Source organism: Acomys russatus, chromosome 31, assembly GCF_903995435.1.
Source record: "Acomys russatus chromosome 31, mAcoRus1.1, whole genome shotgun sequence".
Classification (NCBI taxonomy): domain Eukaryota; kingdom Metazoa; phylum Chordata; class Mammalia; order Rodentia; family Muridae; genus Acomys; species Acomys russatus.
Genome location: NC_067167.1, coordinates 27958509 through 27983143, shown reverse-complemented (window position 1 = coordinate 27983143; position 24635 = coordinate 27958509). Strand labels below are relative to the sequence as shown.

Below are 24635 nucleotides of genomic sequence, written 5' to 3'. Positions count from 1 at the left end.
TTTCAGGACTGTTTGGTATTGGATAACCAGCTGGTGTGTTCTTCTCTGGGTAAGACCGTTTCCCCTGCTTTGTTCTTATTAGATACCTACAGTTTTTGTCTATCCTTGAGGCCTCGTACATTTTTCCTGACCACACTAACATATTTACTGTTCTCATCCTTGTTCAGGTAATGTATTGGAAACTAATTTTGAGGGGACTCCTGTTATGTAGTTTCTGGCATTCCTAGGAGACTTTGTGCGGTGAAGAAGAGCAGTTACTAAGTCAAAGATGCCATGTGATACACATAAAATAAATAGAATAATTCCTGGCCTTGCAAATTTTCACTGTTCACTGTGGTTATTGGATAGTTGATACACATAAAACAGATACACTCATGATTATGACAGGACTACGAGGAGTGAAATCAAGCACAAGCAATGCACACAAAGCAGCACAAGAATCCATAAGCAATACATTATTGATGGCAAGTGCCTCGAAACCATGAAGCATAAGATGAGAAGCAGAGAGCAATAAGGCTATTGAGGTAAATAGAAACCTGGCAATGTGAGGATATTCAGACTATGTGAAGGCATTGAAGGAATGACTGAGGGATTTTAAGCATTCAGAGATATGGTTTAGATACATTTCTTTAGCTGAAATGTGAAGGATTGCAGGAAGGCAGTCTGAAACAAGAGAGCCTGCTATAGTATCAGATCCTTAGCCATAAAGAAGAAAAAAAAAAGTTGCAAATGGCAAGATTTACAACAATATTTGAAATGCAGTGGAGAAAGGAAGGCTGTGAAGAAAACCAAAGCCTAGGACTTGAGTTTTGTTAGCTGACTGGAAATTAACGTCTGTGTTTCGACTTGATCTGAAGATTTCCTCTTTATCCAGGCCAGCTCCTAATCATGAACTCAGATACCTTGGAGGTGTATTGTAAACAGATAGATAATATGCAGCTCATCTCGATAAAAAAGAATCCAAATGTTCATTTGGGTTTGCTTCATCTCTGAATCAAACTCCAGAATCTTAGGATAAGTACAATCTAAAGAACGTGTAGTTTAATCTCTCAAGGAAGAGTGGATTCACCTATTAAGATCCAACCAAATGTACATGTGTGATTGGTCTTGGTTGAATATAATCTCAGGCCCACAGTCCCTTTTTAGGTAGCAGCACTTTCCTCTCGGATATGTGATTACCAATAACTCTATCTTAGAGTTGGTGCAACTTCCTCTGCTTGATAATTTATGCCTTTGTCTCAAGTTCTTATCAGAACAGAATAGGACATATTTGGTTGGCAAGCTTTTGACAGGACCTGGGTTCGCATTCTACCCAACCCATATATCCCAAATCCTTCCTACCAGAACTTGAAAACATGTCTTCCAACTCTTTTTTGATGATGTTCCTCTGTATATACACAATATTAATTTCAAGTATGTTTCCCAGAACGTAACAGAAGGTCCACTTACAATTTGGTTAGCACATAGAATTTTGACTCTTCACCATTTTTGTTGAACGTAAACATTTTTATTAGGCATTGTTCATTTGCATATCTTATAGAAATAATTCTCTCTACACCTGAGGAGCTGAAAATACGTATGCATATACACATATTTATAATAGTCCTGCAGTTGGCAGCAGAACTGTATAAAGATCTCTATTGAGATGTATACATTTTGGGTAAAACTACAAAGGAGCTTATTGAGGCACTTTACCCAAGATTGTAGGTGCACCTCTCTTGCAGAGTTTGACAAAAATCTGATCTTATTTAAGTCACTTATAGTTGCATATAATTTCCATTTTGTTCAGTGATTATCAAACCATTTGTTTAGCTCCTTTAGTCAGAAAGGTCATTGGTCTTAGCCTTGAAGAATACATTTTAAAGATTAATAGGTGGCTTTTAGGCTGGACCACTTTTACTGTTTCTGTCAAAGACCTGTGACTTGGATAAATGTTCACAGAACCAGAAGAGCTTAAGTGCAGTCATTTGTCCCCATGTCTATCTCCTAACAGACTTGTAAAATGGAAATGTCTGTAGTCTGCAGGACAGACACTGGGCTACAGCAGCACTAAATGAACGAAGCGTTACGATTTGCTGAATTTATCCTGGTGTCATTTAGCTCAGGGCTTCCTTAGTCAAGATAACAATAGGATTTTTAGACAAATAAATAATAGTTTATATAGAAAATAAAGTTATTTCTGAATTTTTCAAGCTATTGAATTATTCCATCCTATTTTACCTTTTCATGGTCAAAATATTTCTTAAATAAAAAAAATGTGTGTAGGTAATATGTCCTCAATTGTGTCTATCCTATAATATACTGTTACTCTACTAATGGATCAAAATAGCTCTCTCTTATTTAATTCCTTTCCTTCTTCAAATAGATCAGCTATAGCTAAATATGCATAAAATAAGACACTACAGTTTTCCTTAGCTTTAGTTTTCATGAAAGAACAATGCATGATTTCTCACTGTTAGTCTTGGCCTTGTATTATTTATGCTTTTATATTGTTAAAGTTATTATGCTTTTAAATTGTTCTTGGCTGGAGCACAACAGACATCTGAATAGATACCTTGGTCCCAGCCCAAGCACAAAGCCACCCTCTGATTTCTGAGTAGGGAAGTGAGACATAGTTTCCCAGAGAAATATTAGGTTTAGGTTCTAAAATAGCTCAATTATAATAGATCATTTGAGTTAGCTGCCACCAGCAGACCAGTAGTTATTGAGTGAACCTAGACTGCAACATACTGACTTAAATGCAAATCTTTGCTCTGCTTAATTTTACTGAGTTTCAAGATTCAAATAGAGTGAACAAGAATGAATGTGGTTATGAAAGCACATTGCTGGGGCTGGAGAGATGACTCAGAGGTTAAGAGGATGGTCTGTTCTTCCAATGGTCCTAAGTTCAATTCCCAGAAACCACATGATGGGTCACAACCATCTATAATAAGATCTGGTGCCCTCTTCTGATGTGCAGGCACACATGTGGGCAGAAGTAAATCTTTAAAAAAAACTTGTAAGAGAAGCATATTCCCAAGATATGATATCTTATTTCTATCTGGAAGTTCTCTGGCTCTGATGTCTCAGGATTCTGTGAAGGGTTCGGTATCTAACAAGTTGTTTCCTTCAAGCTCTATGGGACTAAAGTCCTATGTAGAAAATGGACTTGTATGATGGAAGTACAGATGTTTACCTTCCCTGTACCACTTAGAAAAAAGAACGTGTTTATATCTTTGAACACAAAGTTCTTGACCTCAACTCATTTATCAGTTAAAATTGGCACACATTCACTTGTTAAATATTTATTGAAGGAAAAATGTTGAGTTTTGTGGTACCTTAGAGTGTGAATAATTTAAATGACATTTACTTTGCTTAGAGATATGCTCACTCTGAATCTTTCATATGCCAAAGATTAAAAGTGAAGCATCTCTAAACATAATAAAAATTATGCAGGGAGATAGAGCCTTGGGACAGTGCTGAGAATAAATTAGCCCAATCTATAGAGCTTCACTTTGAGCTTTTTGAAGTTCTGATATAAAGATTCACTGGTGGAGATTAAGCTTGACTGCCTTGCTTCAAGGATAATGTTCCTTCTCTGGAGAGATGCTGTTGATGGCTGAACTGGAGTGTTAATTTCATTTTAATGATGTTGAAAAATTGATTCAAATACAAAATCAATGTTCATTTAGTAGTGTTATTTGTTCAGCAGGATGTAGAAAATTAAACTATGTAATAACATATTATTGAAGTTACAACTAACGAATGAAATGATAAATTACTCTTAGCAAATTCATTTAATATTCTTCAATTATACATGAATATATGGGAGATTTTTAGCATATCTATATCTTTCGCTAGAAATTTGATACAATATTTAGAAGTTGGAGGAAAATATAAGCATAAAATTTTGCTAAAAGTTTAAACAATAATGTTTTTGGAGATAAGTGGTTATGGAGTGGCAATTTTGTTGGTTTTCACAAGTGCCCTACTTATTCATGGTTGTCTTCAGGGTTAGACAGTTTTGATTATTCAAGAAGACCTCTTTATTTTTACGCTTGCCAATAATGTGTTTCTTTGGATCAAAGAAGACACCAAAAATGTAAACTCATTTTGTTCATATGTTATTTTTCTAGTTGAATTGTCTAGTATGACAATTTGACAGAATAAAAACATAAAGAAAAGTGAAATACACATGTGATTCACAATGGTTAGGATATAGGTCATTGGTGGAATGATTTTTCTAGTACACTCATGGTCCTCTGGCATCACAATAAATAACGAAACTTGATGGCACTAAGAACAACCATTGCGACAAGTCTCTGGGTATACAATGGAGTTTCTAGAGTAAGTTAACTGAAGTGTGAATTCCTACCCTAAATGTTGAAAGTGCTATTCCCAGGGCTAGGTTCCTTTATTTTCTTTGTGTGTGTGTGTGTGTGTGTGTGTTTTGTTTTGTTTTTCTCTTCTTTTCTTTCTTTCTTTCTTTTTCATTTTTTGAGACAAGGTTTCTCTGTTTAGCCTTGTCTGTCCTAGGCTTGTTTTGCAGACCAAGCTGGGCTCAAACTCATAGAGATCCACCTGCCTCTGCCTCCCCAAGTGCTGGTATTATGGGCTAGGGCTATGCCACATGGCTTGGGTTCCTCTTCTGAATAAAGAGAACAAAACAAGTTGAGCATCAGTATTGAACACTTTTTACTTCCTAACTGTAAATGCAATGTGACCAGCTTTCTCTTGCTCCTACCAATACCCATTCCCCATCATTAGGGACTGTATTCCCTGAAACTGTGAGCCAAAATTAAGCCTTTCCTTCTTTAAATGACTTTTGTTAGATATTTTGTACAGCAATGAGTAAAAAAAATAGAAGAGTGGATAAAGAAACTATGGTACATATACACTATGGAATACTACTCAGCTATTAAAAACAAGGAATTCCCGAAATTTGTGGATAAATGGATTGAGCTAGAAATGATTATAATGAGTGAGTTAACCCAGAAGCAGAAAGAATCAAATGGTATATACTCACTTATATCTGCATACTAGCCCAAGGGGCGTGTCCCACAAAAGCCTTCACTTACCAGGAAACTGGGACAGAGGGGAAGGCATCCTATTGGGACTCTAAATGAGAGACGCATGGGAGAACAGCAAAATAAAAGGATCCAGAGGGTCCTAGAAATCTACAAGTAGAACAATATGATAGGCAGATTTGGGCCCAGGGGTCCCGCTCAAACAAGGCACCAGCCAAGAACAATACAGGAGATAAACTTTAAACCCCTTCCCAGATCTAGCCAATGGTCAGAATATTCTCCACAGTTGAGTGGAGAGTGTGATACGACTTTCTCACGTACTCTGGTGCCTCACATTTGACCATGTCCCCTGGAGGGGGAGACCTGGTGGCACTCAGAGGAAGGACAGCAAGTAGCCAAGAAGAGACTTGATACCCTATGAGAATATATAGGGGGACGTAATCCCCCTCAGGAACAGTCATAGGGGAGGGGAATAATGGGAAAATGGGGGGGAGAGGAATGGGAGGATACAAGGGATGGGATAAACATTGAGATGTAACAAGAATAAATAAATTAAAAAAAAAAAAAACAACTAAGACAGAACCCTAAAAAAGCCAAATCTAGACTTTACATAAAATTTGGGCAAATTGAACCTTATTCAGAAATGGAGGGGTTTCTGGATTTTTTCTAACTTATTATTTTGCTAATTATGCTATTTACATTATTCTGTGCATTTGTGTTTAATGTCTGCATGGTTAGAATTAACTTTTAAACTACTTCAAACAAATAGCTTCAAGTTTCAAAAACTGGATGGATGACTAAGAAATTGACATTAGCACTTAATGATCAAGATGAGAGACACAAAGGTGAGATGCAAAATTCTTATTTCTTATTGCTCTCAATGTAAAGTTTAGAAAAGAGATGTTCGTTTCCACTGAACAGAAAAATGCACCTATAATCCAGTGAACTAAGAGAGGATGATGGGTAATATCTTAGTATCATGGCACATGCAGCATTAGCTCACATGACAAACATCACAAGAGCCTAAATTCTGTCTCAACCCTTAAACACTAAGAGAGTGAATGCAAGAACTGAATGAAACACTAAAAATTTGAATGAGAACCACCAAGACTATTGATACAAAATAGTAAAAAACAAAACAAAACAAAAAAACTTCTGGCTTGAGAACAAGACACCAAAATCCATTAAGAATAACAAATTGAAAATGGTATAAATTGAAGGTAATTGGGACACACCTAAACATCACTTTTTGCAACAGTTTCATGCAAATGCTGAGTAAATGTAAGCATTTAACCCCATCCAGTCTTAGTGCACTGGATGTATTGCACTGGGTTCTTGTGTAGAGTAGTCAATATAAAGGGAAATGACTTTGTGTATTCTTTTATTAACTATGTCCTTTGGGCAGACCTTTTATTTTTAATCATCTTTCTCTTATATTTGTAATAAACTAAACAGAATATAAACAAAACATAGAATATTGATTCATTGAAAAATATTCTTTATGGATAGCTATGAAATTAATGACTCCATCTTTAGTAGGATTATACAAATAAAGATATTTGAAGCAGGCTATGACAAATACTGATATGTATCTTTAAGTTATGATTAGTATTTCACAATTGAGCATTGAATACGATTCAAGATATAACATTCTCAAAATATTTTTCCTAGATGGCATTTCTATTGGGTCTGGATAAATAGTTCCAGTAAATTATTGCCAACTAATAAGTAGCTGCTAATTAATTCTTCTACAATATGTATATTTAAGTTTCCTTTTATTGGTAAATATCTGCAACACAAATAGAGTGAGAAAATGTGAACTAACTTGAAAAGCCACTGCTCTGTAACAGTAGAAATCTATCTATCAGAAACTGTTATTGAGAGCAATGACTATTCTTTAGTGGCATGATGCAGACACATAAAAAACATGAAAACAATGTAATAAATACTTTAGAGAGCAGAGATGGAGCAATTCACAAAGAGGCTTGGGCATAAAGTGAAATAATAATGCTTTTAAACACTCTGCATTTGGGGTGATAATTTTTTGTCACTGAAAATGTTACTATGCAGCTAAAAATATGTTATTCATGGAATCCCTTTTTAACAGCTGCTGAAACTCAAAAATTTCCAATTTTACAAGCAATTTAAATGTTCCATATTACGTGTGAATGGAAAGATACACTATCAGTTTCCTGGCAGGTGCCAAACAATCTGTTCCTACCTAAAATAAGCTTATATTCAGTCAGTGAAATATTTTTCCTCTTAAATCCTCCTTTATGAAGACTAGACAAATAACTGTTATGAGAGGAAACATAGAATATCATTCTCATTTCGCCATCCCAAATTAGAGCTTCATTTGACTTCAGTTATGTATTATATTGTTGTGAACACTCCATCTAAATATGCCATATGTAACTAAGTTCTGAAGCCATTGCTTTGGTCATTAGTTAAAATTATGTGGTTCATTGTATGGGAGAATTTGTACTAATTTGAAGTTTCAATTCATTATCACTGTGGCACATGAGCACTGAGTTTCTTGATATAGCACCCAGGAAATTGTTACATAGTTTTATTTCCTATGTCTTTCTTTTTAAATTCCTTGCAAAAGAAAAGGATAAAGCAACATAGTAAAATGTGAGCGAAATAAGAAAGATTAATCTCCAAACCTACTTTTTCTTTAGCCTTCTGTCCTTTTCTGCTTGAGTTCCAAGCTTGCCTAAGCCCAGGGATTCCTGTGCGGCAGCTTCGGTCTCCATAAAGCCTCCTGCGAAGAAGTGACTTGAAATCAAGATAAAGCTCTTCGTCCATTCTGAAGTTGACATCTCAAAGGTTTATTGGAGCACTTACTCAAAGACATTTTTTTTTTCTTTTAGGATTGCCCTTCTATTCCTTTTACAGGGAAGGTCCAAGTTATACATACCGCATTGAGAGTGCCAATACAAAAGGAAGTACGTGTTATTTATTTGCACAAGCATAGATGTGGAAGATTATAAATATGCATGAATACCAACAGGCAGTAGTTGTACAGAATTCAAAGTGCTAGGTCATTCTCTTTTTGAGTGTTCTAGTGAAAGGTAAGAGTGAGGACCATGAGTCATATCTTGTTTACTGTGAGAAACAGTCTTCTGAGTAGAGACCTAGGTGCATGCTTTCCTTCCCAAGTTTAAAGAATTCATAGGGTCGAGCTGGCTTCTAACGTTTCTGCACATGGGGTTCCTGAAACTCACTGTGTCCAGCCAGCTGGGTCTTAGATTCTAATCTAAGGAGCCATCATCTGTTCTGGGACAACTTTTGCTTTGATTTGTATATGCCTAAACAAATTTATTCAAAAGACCCTAGTAAGATTATATTTTTTATCTACTATAACAAAAATTATTTGAATTAGTGTTAGTATTAGTAGAGTTAGGAATTATAATATGTATGCATAGTCTTGGTGTTTTCAAGAATATTTCATGTGTGTCAGTTAAGGAAAGACACATTTTTAAACATAATTATTTCACTCCAAACCCCTAAATGATTATTGATTAACAAATTGAAAATTATAGTTAAAAAGTGTGGGCTTAATATTGCATCCTTCTTTCTCTTTGATATTTAGTGTATGTGAAAGCCACGAAGTCACATTAAAATTATTCATATTTTCATGTGAATGAAGGTATACATATACTTTTAAATGTAAGGGACTTAAGTTTATATTTAAACATAATTTTCAAATAATAATAATCTGATACCAATAATAAATAATAACTTCATTTTTAACAAATATCATTCTCCAGATTTAACCAACATACCAAAAAATTACAATTGAAGACGACTGTCATTCATTTCTTTTGTATATTTTCTTTTATAAAGATTGAGGACTTGACTATGATATGGTTTCTCAATTATTGCCAGAAAGAAATGGTAAATTAGTCACTACTGCTTTTCATAGTTTATTTTAGCAAATAATTTGTTAAGCTGGAGATGATTAATACAGAATATTGATCTAAATTAACTTAACTCTTCGCTTGCTAATATTATTACTGGGCTAGATAATTGTAAAAGTCTCCTTTAATCAAAACACATGAGTTACTGTCCAGATTTAATTCAGTGTAATGGAGATAGAAGGCCAAATGTGTTTTATTCCTTATATTCATGTGCAATTAATGCTGAGGAAAGGCCTTTATTACATAAGAGACTCCCTGTGGTGCTTAGTTAGAAAGCCATCCAGTGGCTAACTCAAAGCATCCTCGGGAACATTTTTAAATCTGTACATCCATAAATTATCATTTATAATGAGATGGAAACAATAAAAATGTTCTCTTAAAAATGGAAATGAAGTGAATGATTGACTTAAAACTCATAAAATTATTAATTGGTCCATATGGCTTCAGTGTAGACTGAGGAGATCAATCTTTTTGATAAGTGATGAAGTGCTTCCTGTATCCAAATTGTTGGATGGATCAGACATTTTGATTTTCAGGGTAATTAAAGAACAATTAAATTATGATTTAATTTTTTTCTAGAACTCAGCTTTTTAAAATAAAACACTCATTTTTAAGCAGTGGAACTTGTGGGGGAAAAAAATCTATAATGAGACCACAAATAGGTTTTGCTACTTCCTGAGTGTGGAGGAGTTCATATGACTGTAACTATAATTGACCACATTTCATATATTCTGCTTTGAAAATGAGTAGCCTCTGAGAATATAAAATATAGCTTAGATTTGTAGAAGACTGTGTAATTTTTTAGACTTTAGATGATACCTTAGGTATCCCAATTAAATACAATTTTGTTGAAATATTCTCATTCGTTTAGTATTTTTTTCATCAAATTCAACTAAAAATAAATATTTAAAAAGTATGTGTAAAGGGCAATCAAAAGAATTTTAAAGAGAAAAGGTTAAATTATAGAATCCAAGATAAGCGTATATGCGAAATAAAATGTTAGTGAATAAATTATCCCAATATTAGCAAGCATTTTAAGCACGTGAATGTGAGTTAGGCTACAATATACTTAAGATGGCCAATAATTTCTTACAGACCATGATAGGTCAGCAAGTTTGATACAGAAAACTGTTCACTGGCATGTAGATTTATACTTAAAAAGAGCTTTTTATTTCCCATATTATATTTCTATGACTAAGGGAAATAGAAATCCAAGGAGGATTCAGCTGCCCCATTGAATTATGCTATTAACACAGTCCCATGGCGGCTCAGCTTTCCATGACAGACGCTTGTGTGGTTACACACCACAGGTGTCAGGGAAGAGATTCTGAATACATTTACGGTCACTAACTTGAAAACATGGACATCGTGAGCAGTAATCCTCTGGTGCTATAGCAGGAAATTAAGCCTAGGTGACGGAGCATTACCTATAAATAATCGCTTCTTTAACTTAGTAACCTCAGAACATACTCAGTAATTTTTATCACTCTAGCTAACACTAACAATGGATTTACATTCAGAATTTTAGATGCACCAAGATAGGAAAGATGTTTTCTTCAAGTCTGTCAAATACAAATAGCCAAAACACTAAGAATGTCACATTTATATAATTCCTGATTGTGACTGTGTCATGGTTCTCCTTGATATAGGTAATCTATTATATATATATATATATATATATATATATATATATATATATATATATATGTAAAATAATATACATGTATATGTAAAAAATAAAATATTTAATTAAACATTTACTAATAATTTAATTCTAAAGAGGAATAGACAGAATGATTCTTTCTCTCTCTCTCCCCCCCCCTTTTCCTCTGTCTCTTTCCTTCCCCAACTCTCTCTCATACTGTTCCAGATAAAGGATGTAAAGCTCTTCGCTCCTGCCCCTGTGTCTGTTTCCCACCATGGTGTTCCCGAATGAGCTTCTAAATCTGTCAGCAAGCCCCCAGTTAAACAAATGCTCTAAATCTGTAAGCAAGCCCCCAGTTAAACAAGTGTTCTTTGTCATTAGAGTTGCTTTGCTCGTCGTATGGCTTCACACCAATAGAATAGGGACATAGACAATAGTCTTCAAAATGTGCCAGCGGTGTATATCTTATATCAGCAATTTTAATTGTAACTTTTTACATGTTTTTTGTGTATGAATATGCCTTTTTTCATGGTCATATACTTACCTAGAGTTTTCCCAGGAGCAGTAATTAATGTTTTCATATTATTAGCCACTGACAATAATTTTCCTAGCCAAGTTTTTAAGGCTTCATTTCTTCCTCTCAATTTTGTTTACATTCCTTAGAGTAATTAGGGAGAAACTGTGATAGCTTTTACTTGTCCCTCATATTTTTGTCCCCTCGCACTCTGTTACATAATAGGACATTTTAAATCCTTTTGGTGTATATAGGCTTCATCTCTTTTCTGTAGAAAATATTTTAAATTCACAGAATTAAGATTTTATATTCATATGCACTCTAAGAGATAGCATATTCTTTGATTTCTTTTGCCTGGTACACTTGGATTTGTGTGTGTGTGTGTGTGTGTGTGTGTGTGTGTGTGTGTGTTGTCTATAATACTATTGTAGGTGTATGCACATGTGAATATAGATGTGTATCTGTGTGTGTGTCTGTGTGTGTGTGTGTGTGTGTGTGTGTGTGTGTGCATGTGCTTGTGGCTCTCTTCCTTAATCATTCTCCACCTTATCTTTTTATTGTGTGGCAGTCAATGAACCTAGTTTACTGATGTAGTTAGGAGGACTGGCAAGGAAGCTCTTGGCATCCATCTCTTTTTGACCCTTCCAGCACTGGAGTTACAGACATTTGCTGCCACACTGACTTTCGCATGTGCTCAGGGGAATATGGATTGAGGTCCTCATAACTTTATGTTTGGCATTTATCAACTGAGTCCTCTCTCCAGCTCCTTTTATGGTGGTCTCTGTTCTGAAAATTAGTAAGACTTTGTTAACTCACACACACACAAAAATAGGGCAATAATAAAACTCAATTTACAGCGTTAGTGCGAAGTCATTAAACTAGCGTTAAAATGCCCAAGCTTTTGTTGAGCTTAGTTAGTCAAACTGGCTTTACAAAGCTTGCCAAATTGAAAGCTCACTGGGCATGAAAAGGAACTTACAGATGAGAAATGAAACACAGGGACACTCAGAAGTGACAAGTCCAAGTGGTAATAGAAAGGGAAAGCCCCAAACTTACGAAGCTGCCCCAGGCGAGCCTTTTCTTTTTTACCAAACAAGCGCCCAATTGAAGACTTGATTCCTTTCTTCTTTGGGGCTTTGTGAAGAGAGTCTTGGCTGCTATTGGCACTGCCAAGCCCAAGGCTTTCTGGCTCAAGAGAAGCAGATACACTGCTGCAAGACACAAAAGAGGAATGACTGCTCATTTTAATGCACTAGCTACAATGTATACAGGCTTCTCTCCTTTATAAACAACAAAAAGAAGGAGTAAAAGCTTTTGGGTGTGATTTTTCCTTTTCTTCTCATTCTTCTCTGAGTTATTGAAAGGTATCTTCCTTGGTTCCATGGTACTTCAAATTTTTAATAGGAATGAAATATCATTTTGTTTCAAATAACTTCTTTTCTCTTAATCCTGTGCATTGTCAAACTAATCAGTCATCTTAGTCCAATTTAATAACTGTATTTTTAGTGTCTTTTTATAGAGCATTATGGCTCATTACTTTTTTCAGTTTTTTTTTTCTTTCTAACTTTAAACAGAATGACCCAATCTGTTAATTGTGAAACTCAAGTGGCTAATTTAACCTTGTCTTCATGGGTGATACTTTTATCTATCTTTCTTTCTTTATTACTCATTTAAGACTAAGACTAATTTGTGATAAATGCCATCTTATTGGAATCTAGAAGCAAAACATTACAAATGCTCACTGTTGTCTTTCTGATCTATGGCTATCAATAAAATACCATCTTAGATGCACAGTAAACTGAAATGACTTCCAAATGGTCGGTCAGTTCTCATTTCTGATCAATACGTCTGGCAGTGTCTTAATGAGAGGACTTCACTAGCTACTGCTATAACATTTTATACTTTGCTCATCTATACAATTTTAAGCTTTATTTAATAACCCTGGGTGATTTGAGTTTCTACACTCTAAGCATCATAAAGAAAGAGCTTCCCATATATTAAAATATCATCTTCTGCTCTTGGGTTTAAAGAAGTATAAATTTTGAAGGTAGGAATTGAAAGCCAATCAAATAGTTGGAAATGCCAGTCAGCACGGAAATCCCAAATTTCAAAAGTGCTTGCCATGAAGCTGCTAATCAGAAGATGCGCTGATCTTTAAGTCAATGTGCTTGTGTTCATAAATGCTGCTGCTATTGATAACCAATAAGAAGTTCTAGGGTGTAAGACGTAAACTGAATGCTGAGACACACCCATGATGTTGAACACAGAGGTCAGTCTGAAAGTTTTAGGCATTTGGATAGAACATTATGAAGAATCATACGGCATGTGAACTGTTTCCTCAACGCTTAAAAAATATTTTGTTCGCTGTTCATTTTAATGCTAAAGTCTTCTTATCTGAGGACTTAGAATCACCACAGTAGGATATACAATAAACGAGGCCCAGGACACGAGTTCTCAGAACTAAACGCCTTTTAAAAATAGAGTACACATTTTAAAGCTTGTTCTAGAATCTCTATAATTATCTATCAGTAGTCATAAATTTAACAAAAATGCCTCCTCAATATAGAAGAGTAATCCTCACTTGCTTGTTGGCTGATTAACAAAAACACCAAAATATATATGTATTAGTCTGTTAATTTTGAAAGTAGAAGTTTGATACACAATCAGAAATTCTCATGTGTCACAAGACATATGGAAAAAGAGAGAACAGAGAAAGAACATGAAGGAGAATTATATTTCAAGTCAAATTATGTACATATTAATTTATTTTTAATTATGTATGTCTGTACGTGAGTCATGTGCACATGAGTGCAGGTGCCTGCAGATGTCAATAGAGGGCGTTGGATTTCTTGGTGCTAGAGTTATATATATGGAGGAGCTACCTGAAGTCTGTGATTGGAAGGAGACTCTGATCATCTGCAAAAGCAGTAAGCACTCTTCAAACTGAGTAATCTCTTGAATCTTAGTTTTCTACAAATTATATAACAATTTATTTGACAACAGTGAAGGAAGAAGATGAATTTAAGGAGGAAACTACTTACTGTGCCCTGGCTTGAATCTTACCTCCGGGCATCATTGTGGTAGGAAGAAGGAAGTGTGTGAGTCATTCTAATGGCTCTGGGTGTTGGGGGAGGAGAAGTTTCACATTTAATTGTTGCTTTATCCTCTCGCCCATCTTCTTCCACTACTGCAATCTAAAAACAGAAGCAGGACATTCAATGAGCTAATTATAACTTCAAGTGAAACTGCCTTAGAGGAAAAATTTTTACGATTAGGGTACTAGGGTAATTCTAACACAAACAAACATGCCTTACACAGACAAGTTCTTATTATTAATGGTGTGGTTTTCATATCCATTTATGAGTGAAGCTAATATTTCTTGAAACTAATGATCTAATTACATAAAAATATAGTTTAACAGGAAACAATCACATATATTAAAACAAAGGCTTTTCTTGTAATATATGGATACACACACTTTTATTTTCAGTTCCGCAAACTGAACCCAGCGCCTCTGAGATAAGACAGTCATGCCTCTGAGCCACACTGAGAGTCCCTGAATATATGCTTTTTACACAAGGCCCTGAAGACATTTCAGGAAATTTACTAAGGAAAATAGTGTCTCATCATAAAGGCATGCTTAAGCAGAGATATAGAAAAGAGAAGACAAACCGATAAAATATGATTTATCAAATAAAGTGGTTTAAATTAGTCAATATATATGAAACATATACCAAGCATGTATAAAGCCTGTAGTGGGTTATAAGAGAAAGATTTTTTTCCCCAGTGAGAAAATGAAAGGGAAGACCATATTTCTTGAAATTGTTCTATTTCTCTACAAGTTATGGAAAATTTTGAATATAAGCATAAAATGAAACCAGAAAAGGTGAGAAGAATGCCAGTAAAGAACTACGTTGTTTAGAATCCCAAAACACACACACACACACACGCGCGCACACACACACACACACACACACACACTCATTCATTTTTGAAGAGAGAGAAATATAAAATGATGATTAAAAAATAACTTGGCCATTGGAGGCCCCCTACACACATGTACTAAATGGGCAACTTGGTCTTCATGTGGGTCCCCTAGAAAAGTTAGTGGGCCTGTTTCTGACAAGGTCTTTGTTGCTTGCTTTTCAATCATTTCCCCCTGGCAGGGCTGCCTTGCCAGGACACTGTGAAAGAGGAAGTGCTCAGTCTTGATACAACTGACCCTCTTGATCTATTAGTGATAACCTGCCCAATGCCCAGGAGCAGGCGTTAGACAGCCCTGCCCACCTGAACTCATTCTATCAATCCTAAAACTTCCTTAACCTGCCTCTTCTTTACTTTCTGAAAGAAACCTTCAAATGGCTCCCAGCTATGTTTTCTTCTTACTACTGTCTCTTGGCGACCCCTGGTGCTTTGTTAGGGCACAGAGTTCCCTCTTCTTTTGAAACTGTTTAAGAACTGTTAAGTTTTCTTTGACAGGTGTACCAAGATATGTCGGTCTGTCATCACTGACTAACAATAAATGCAACGTTAAAAGCAACCAGTAGTGGAAAAACAAAGAAGCCACCGGTACTGTTCTAATAATGATCTTAAAGTATCTCACTCTGCCATGGGTGGCTTGTAAGTTAATTTTCAAAAATGAACCTTTTCTTAGGAAAGAGAAACAATATGATTTTGAAGTATTTGTTCTTAGAATAGTATTTTTAAAACAACAACAACACCACACCATATATAAGTGTGTATACATATATATATACATACATATATATATATATATATATATATATATATATATGATTCTGGAAATACACATGGGAGGTTCACACACATATTTATATATTTATATATATATATATATATATATACATTAATGTTTATTCTATGCTATAAAGTACTTTGGACAATAGTATTTTAAATGCTCTATAAAAGAAACTGATACCCAACTAATAAACATGTAAAATTTATTTACAATACCTTTCTCCGATGTTTCCTTAGATCACTTGGCTGCATTAATAAAAGCAACATAAAAGAAAAACAATTAATGATCCCCATTGAATGATGTTACAGTTTTGTTAGCATCTAATGAAATGATCTCTAGATTTTTCTTATAAGCAGAGCATAACGTGTCAGCGCTTCTGATGAGTATAACTCAGTGCACTGATTAAGCCTTTGAGCTACATTGTATTGAGGTGTGTTGTGATTAGTTAATTATTATTCTGATTCATCATTTTCCTCTCTACTTCTAAAATATTTTAGATATCAAGTATCCTAATGTTCACCAAGAAAGATGAAATGGCCGAAATGGGCAATTTTTTAGTTCTTTTTATTTTATGTAGACTGTGCTGCTTAGACATTTCCATAATGTAGAATTTGCATGTAAACAATGTTCCAAACCCATATAGATAGTTTTCTTTCAGCTCCCAATTTCAAGATAAAACAAAATAATATCTAAACTTTCTATATAAAATAAGTTTCATAACGGTGAACTAAAATCCTTTAAGCATAAAATAAAAGTACATATGATTTCCCCCTATGGTGAAATAATGTATGTATCCCTATACATATGCAAATTAGATAGACTTATAAATTAATACTTATGTATTTATATAAATTAGTTGTAAGTGAAAAAATTTTATTAACTCTATTGCACATCATTTAAGAAAAAATACTTGTTAACATTTTAACACTGAATTGAACTTCTCTACTGTGGTGGGGGGCATACAACCATAGAGATGAAAACAGTATATACTTTCATAGTCAATTTAATGTTTTCTGAAAGTAAGTACTACATAAAATCCAGGTGAACCTATGGTATTACTATTTTTTCCTTCATTTAATTATTCATTTAAATATTTTACAGTGTATAATATTTATTTGTAGTTCAACTAGTTTCCCCCACTAAACTTTTATTTTAATCATGATTTTATAATTTTATCTTCACTACAGAAACAGTATTTTACCTCATTTTTGCAATGATTTCAATTTATTCAACAAATTTCAAGACAAAAGGTTATATCATTTTGGAATCAAGCACATTTGAGAAAACTCAACTTCCACTTAATAGACATTTTTAGGACAGGCAATTAATCCATGCTTTCAAAGCTTTATTTATGTCTTCCCTTCCCTGAGAAAGTGCTCTCTTACCACATGCTGTGATGGACAAAAAATGACTACATTTGTAGCATGCAGTAGTCATTCCAATCAGAGGCTTTCCTGTGTTACTTTTAGCATGTGACCTTTTCATTTGTTTTCAGTTCTTTAATATCCAATGTCTTTAAATATCCACATGTAACAATAAATGAAAAAATAAAAAAGAAAATTTGAAAATGTTTCTGTAAAATATGAAAAGAAATACTGAAGATGTGATGCTATTGGCAGCTCTTATAGAAATTGTATATTACAAAATCATACATTTTTATCTTGATGTATTACAGTACAAAATGTTTGTTATTAGCTATATTTTTAAAGGCATTGATGTATTTCTTACCTGCCAAAAGATGTGTATTTATATCCCTGCCTTCCTAGGGACTTTGAGAAAGTTTCATCATAGTTAACGGCTACTGCTCATTCAAGCTATAATGTGAGTAGTTAATGATCGTAACTATCACAATGACTGTTGTGATAAACAAATTTACCCATTAACTATACATGCAAGTAAATAGTAACAGACAGAAGAAAAACAGATGAGAGGAAATATCCCATAGTGTTAACTAAAGAAGGAATAACCATATCAAGTCAAGTTTCTCTGGATACATTCATACCAGGGTCATGACTCCCATGCGGTCTATTTCTCTGGCAGGGCTCCTTGGTGTGAGTTTTGGCGTTGAGTGTCCACTGGGGGGAGATGAACTGGCCAGAGATGAAGCTGTAACAGAGGCAGTGATGGAAGGACCTGGATGGACCCTTGCCAGATTCAGGCCTTCCAAGCTAACGCTAGCCACTCTATTCTCAATTTCTTCAGCGCGCAATTCTGTAGATTCCTTTTCTTCTTGAATTAACCTAGAAAATAGAATTAATTATTTCTATTATGATCTTGCTTAATGGCAATTAGATTTCATCAAATAAATTACTCAGATACATACTGTGAATTTTTTTTTATCAAATTAAGCATTGCCAGGTTTTTTTTTTTTGAGGTTGGAATTACTGGTTATGATTGATTGAGAAAAGTATTTTTTTCTTTTAAAATTATTATGGTGAATACTTGAAATTTCAAGTTCTACATGTTTAGTTGCATAATGGAATTTTCCACTTGAACAACCTCCTCTCTATATAATGTGTAATTATGAAACATTGTCATTTCTACTATGAAGAAAAGTAATAATCGAAACACATCTTCTATGTAATTCATTGGCTCTAAGTTTAAAAAATGAAGCCATGCATGGTTGTATATGTCTATTATTCCACTTCTTGAAAGACAGAGAGACACAACACAATAATGAGGTCAAAGCCCGCTTGGGTGGCAAAAGAAATTGTAGGAGAGCCCACATTAAGATTCTCCCCACCCCCCCTCTCTCTATACACACACACACACACACACACACACACACACACACACACACACACACAAACGCACATGCACACTCACACACTCATTCACAAATCCAGAACACAAAATGATGAATAGAGTATTCAAGCTAGTGCATTAAATTATCTCCTGTATATGTGTTAATTTTTTTTATTTTTAAGGAATTTACACAAATTAAAAGGTTATGTATATACTTTCTAAATATTGGAAGGACTTATCATTGACCTCTCTGAGTGGCCAAGAACTGCAATATATATATGTATATATATATATATGTATGTAAGATATAACTTATAGGTAAGTTATAGTAATTTATTTAAAAAGAAACCCACATAAAACCTAGGTCTTATCTTTAAGTATATTGGAGTGATTTTAAAAATAATGTATTGATTAATTCAGTTGTCCATTACTAAAATATAAATTTGGGGAAATCTAACTTACACATAGAAGAATATTAATTACTTTTTGGGATTTATTTTTATTTTGTGCGTGTGCATCTGTCTGTGCACCATGCCTGTTTTCGGCAACCGTGGAGGCCAGAAACAGCTATCAGATCCACTCCGATCTGTATTGTAAGGACAGTCTTAGCCACTGAGCCATTTCTTTAGCTCCTAATTAATTTTCAAAAAGAAATCTATGTAAAAATGGGTTGCAAATAATAACTAACTATAGGCTGCACAGTCCTAACTGACACATGTACAACACAAACCCTTCACCTAAGTCAGGCTCAGGAAGCATAGGGGGTGGGGGGGAAGCCCTGAGAGCCAGAGGATGTCTTCTGTTAGACAGCTTCTCCCATAAATGACAATGAAGTTGCATCAATGAAACCTCAAGCGTGTGGTTTCTTAAATAAGACTTGACAGTTGACAATACCAATTGACGTATCAAAGTAGACAGAAGAAATATCCCAAGATATCAATCATACACAAAGAGCTACACATAACAAATAGTTGCTGAGAGTAAGTGACTCAGACTTTTCCAAGGACTATTTTTCAAACAAGTTATCCAATCCCAAGCTGTCATCTGCACACAGAGAAAGAGGGGGGGGGGAGAGAGAGAGAGAAAGGGGAGAGAGAGAGAGAGAGAGAGAGAGAGAGAGAGAGAGAGAGAGAGAGAGAGAGAAAGAGAGAAGGCATGAGGGAGACTTATATACTAATATTCATCTGACCCAACAAGGCACCAGGAAATGCCAAGTCTGACAGCTTGAGTATTATTGAATATTTTAAGTATTAGGGTTTTCTAAGTTCCTGACACCATCAACCTTGATACCTTATTTCTTTGTTGATCGCATCCAGTTGTTCTTGAAGCATCATAGCTAGAGTTTGGGCATCAGAATGACCACTTGGGGAGAGAAGATCCATTGAGCTAAAAATAGTCTCTCTGTCATCATCATCAATATCAGACATTTCAGTGTCACTTTCGAATGGGTGGCTGCCTAGTACTCCAATTTGCTGAGTTCTGTTCCATTCATGATCCCCAAGAGACTTCACCTGAATCGTAAGTGAATAAATCAGATGCTCATATTAAAAGAAGTAATCTGAAAACTGATAATTACAGGAACATCAAAGCATGCATGCATGACTTCAGTAGCTGCCCAGTCAAGTGCAGACAGCATTGTAATATTTGAATTTATTGGTTTAATAAAAATATTTCCTGAAACCTATGAGATGGCAGGTATTAACCATTTACTTAAATCAGTATTTCAGCAGGAACAGCAATGACAAATTTACATATAATTTATATCCAAGTCTCTTCTTGGTAACCTGCTATCCTTCCTCGGAGTGCCACCAGGTCTCCCCCGCCAGGAGACATGGTCAAATATGAGGCACCAGAGTTCCTGTGAAAGTCATACCCCACTCTCCATTCAACTTTGGAGAATGTTCTGTCCATTGGCTAGATCTGGGTAGGGGTTTAAAGTTTACCGCCTGTGTTGTCCTTGGCTGGTGCCTTAGTATGAATGGGACCCCTGGGCCCAAATCTGCCTTCCATAATGTTCTACTTGTAGGTTTCTAGGACCCTCTGGATCCTTCTACTTTGCTATTCTCCCATGCTTCTCTCATCTAGAGTCCCAGTAGGATGTCCTCCCCTCTGTCCCAGTTGAGACTTGATACCCTATGAGCATATACAGGGGGAAGAAATCCCCCTCAGGAACAGTCATAGGGGAGAGGAATAAGAGTAAAATGGGAGGGAGGGAAGAATGTGAGGATACAAGGGATGGGATAACCATTGAGATGTAACAAGAATAAATTTATTAAAAATTAAAAAAAATTTATATTCAACCAGCTTTCAAGGTGGCAGTTATTTTTTAAGCTTCCATATTTGCAGCACTTTTTTTTTTTCAGATTTCTAAATGTAATTCAAGCATTTTCATCTCTTATAGTAATTCATCACATCTACACTTTTCTTAAGAACAGATGAGCACATAAATATTATCAGGTAGCATACTGCATAATAATTGTCTTTTTAAAATTCACTTAGAAGATTTGAACAAAATAATATATCCAGCATCTGAAAACAACATACTTTTATTTCTACTGTCATGTTCACTTGTACACTCTCCACTAAACTTTTAACACAAGCATGGCAACTTTAATGGCTTATGCTTTTTTTTTAGGAAGTATTTTTATTTTATTTTTTTAATTTTTTTATTAATTTATTCTTGTTACGTCTCAATGTTTATCCCATCCCTTGTATCCTCCCATTCTTCCCTTCCCCCATTTTCCCATTATTCCCCTCCCCTATGACTGTTCCTGAGCGAGATTACCTCCCCCTGTATATGCTCATAGGGTATCAAGTCTCCTCTTGGCAACCTGCTGTCCTTCCTCTGAGTGCCACCAGGTCTCCCCCTCCAGGGGGCATGGTCAAATGTGAGGCACCAGAGTACGTGAGAAAGTCATATCCCACTCTCCACTCAACTATGGAGAATGTTCTGACCGTTGGCTAGAACTGGGTAGGGGCTTAAAGTTTACCGCCTGTTTTATTGGGACTCTAAATGGGCTTATGCTTTTTATGTTACCCTAAAAAACTCTGTTTGAGAGTTTTGAGCAATCACTAGATGAATTATTTTGTCAGCCATGATCCCAATAGACTAGCCCTAGAATTTTTTTGCTCTTAATGTAATTAATTTCACTACGATTTTGAATGCAAAATGAGTTATGTGAAAGATAAAATTACATTATGAGGAATATTGAATTAATGTCTACAGACCTGAAGTAGTATTTGTGTTACTAATTATTTTGGTAACAAAAAAGCAAATTAATTTTTCTTCATGTAAGAAGACAAGAACTGAGACTATCTTGTGTTTATTGGTGCATTTATATTTTCCATGTTTTCCACAAATATTGGATAGTACTGTGAAAGATTAATTTACCTGTGGCCTATGATGGAACTTATCACCCAAAAGCGTACTCATATCTGAAAATTTCCATAGAATTAAAATTTATTCTTTTATACTGTCCTTATCATCATTAGAACATGCTTCATGTATGTTCTGTAACGAGAACGGCCCATCTTCACACAAGATGGTCTGAGTCTCTTATAATAATGCAATAATAGACTAAGTAGGCTGTTTTTAGTATATAAATATATATGGAGCAATAATAATTAATGAAGAGATGATGAATTTCAGAGGGAGTAGGGGGCAGCACAAGAGTAGTTGCATCACAGAGGGCAATGGTGGACATGATTTAAAGATAGCATGCATATACGACTTTTAAAAATCTAGACACAAAAATGTACAGATCTAAAGGGCAAAGTAGCAGTTCATCTTGAAAAGGACTTCATAGGTAATTTTAAAAGTCTGCATGCACTTTTAAAAGGAGTTTTTAAAATATTAAAAGAAAACATTCTCTTAATTTTAGATAAAAATATATTATTTATACTATATATGCCAGGGGATCAAATATCCACTTGCCTGACAATATAATGCCATGGTAAAAACATGCTTTCTGTCACTTCCTGCTTCCAGCTTTAATTTTAAATCAATCAGCATGCTAGCGCTGTTACGTGGAACACTTACTCTTTTGGTGCCTAAACCTTAAAATCAGTATAAAGATTTCTTATGATGGGCGGATCTGGGCCCAGGAGTCCTGCTCAAACTATGGCACCAGCCAAAGACAAAACATGCAGTAAACTTCGAACCCCTAACCAGATCTAACCAATGGACAGGACATTCTCCACAGTTGTGTGGAGAGTGGGGTCTGACTTTCACACGAATTCTGGTGCCCCATATTTGTCCATGTCCCCTGGATAGGGAGGCCTGGTGGCACTCAGAGGAAGGATAGCAGGCTACCCAGAAGAGACTTGATACCCTATGAGCATATACAGGAGGAGGAGGTCGCCCTCAATCACACTCATATGGGAGGGGAGTAAGGGGAAAATGGAAGGGAGGCAGGAATGGGACGATACAAGGGAATGGATAACCATTGAGATGTAACAAGAATAAATTAATAAAAAATTAAAAAAAATAAAATGGGTTTTATTAAAAAAAAAAGTCCTTGTCAGAGACAGACCCCTCTCTCCCTACTAGGAGACCTACCCAAAGCTGCCCATCAGGTACATATGCGTAGGGGGCCTAGGTCCAGTCCATATATGGTCCTTTTTGGTTCTGTCTCCACAAGGCCTCCTGGTCCCAGGTTAGTTGAGTCTCACAGTTAATATTGGCAAATAAATAAATATGTGGTCGAGTCTGGTACATATTAGATGCTTTACTTTATTTAATTTTAAATGTGTAGTTTTCTTTCCTCAAAATTAACAAAAATTAATACTGGCATTCAGGATTCTCTTCCAATAGAAATTATCTCTAGGACAGCACCATATAGTTAGCTAAAATGACCAATGCTGAAAGAAAGCATTTACCTTTGGCTCATCTCTTCGCACACCCATGCGGCCTCTCCTTGGTCTTCGTATTACTTTAGTGGTCCTGTAATCAGATTGGCTGTCAACGAGGGACCCAACGGAGTACCGCAACTCAGCAGAGGTATCTAGATGCGTTCTGGAAAACAGAAAAAAAAATCAAGTCTCACAAATTAAATTTACCACTACATGTTTTTAAATTACCAATAATGCAGAATCTCTTAAGTAAATAAACTTCAGGAAAGAACAGGTATGTTCCTCTTATGTCTTGGGCATCTGTGTCAGAAGATACAGTAGAGTTTCATTCTTGAAGATAATGAATGTTTTCTCATTTTAGACTATGCTTATAACATGGTTGTTTCTTATTATTTTCTTTTTTATTAATTTTTATTTATTATAATTTATGCACATTATATTCCAATTGTTATCTCTCGCTGCTCTTACTTCCTGTTCCCACCTTCCCTCCCTGTTCCACCCTATTCCTCTCCCCTAGTTCTCTCTCTGACAGGTGGGACCCTCCTCCCCAACCAATGTTGTAGTAAGTGTTGCATGCTAACATTCATAGTCAAAATCCATTGGTTTAAATTATAGACATTCTTATGGTTTTTTTTTTTTGCTTACTTGTATATATATCTTAATATTTACCATTTATTGCTTTATTTTTAAATGTTTCACTGAGAAATGATACCGAATGATACAGAAATGTAAATGATACTGAAAAATGTATCCACTTTGGAGTTTAGGACTTTTTAAGTTTTATAAAATATAGCGGAAATCATTAACATTTTTCTAACCTGCAGTGTTCTATTGCCCAACGTAGAGGAGCAGTAACATTCTTGCTTTACATTGGATAATCTTATCCTAGTAAATAACTAGGATTTTAGGTTTGGGAAAATCCCAGTTACAAGATGAGGACAAATCTTGGGTATCACACTTGATGATGCAATTTGCTTAGAGATGAAATAGTTAGAAAATTACAATTGAAAAATATCACCACACCAGCCTCCAATAAACATGGTAATAAACTATACTGCAATTACAACTTAGAGTCGAGCACATTGTCCATATATAGATTTACAGCAAATTCAATTTATTCAGTAATCACAATAATGACAACAAAAGCGATTTCATGCTGTCCTATAAAATGAAATCACAGATATATCATTAG

General features: G+C 35.1%; 1 protein-coding gene across 10 annotated transcripts in view; it reads right to left on the bottom strand.

Moving 5' to 3' along the window:
* The window catches only part of Ppfia2 (PTPRF interacting protein alpha 2), a 419795-nt gene that overhangs the window by 44283 nt on the left and 350877 nt on the right, over positions 1–24635 (bottom strand). For all 10 annotated transcript variants that reach the window (XM_051139913.1, XM_051139910.1, XM_051139912.1 and 7 more), the window contains 7 exons: positions 23471–23606; positions 19883–20103; positions 17850–18087; positions 16063–16092; positions 14152–14282; positions 12145–12299; positions 7677–7770 (listed from right to left, as the gene is read on the bottom strand). In XM_051139913.1, the coding sequence (XP_050995870.1) occupies positions 7677–7770; positions 12145–12299; positions 14152–14282; positions 16063–16092; positions 17850–18087; positions 19883–20103; positions 23471–23606 (1005 nt within the window). The remainder of the gene's footprint in view (positions 1–7676; positions 7771–12144; positions 12300–14151; positions 14283–16062; positions 16093–17849; positions 18088–19882; positions 20104–23470; positions 23607–24635) is intronic.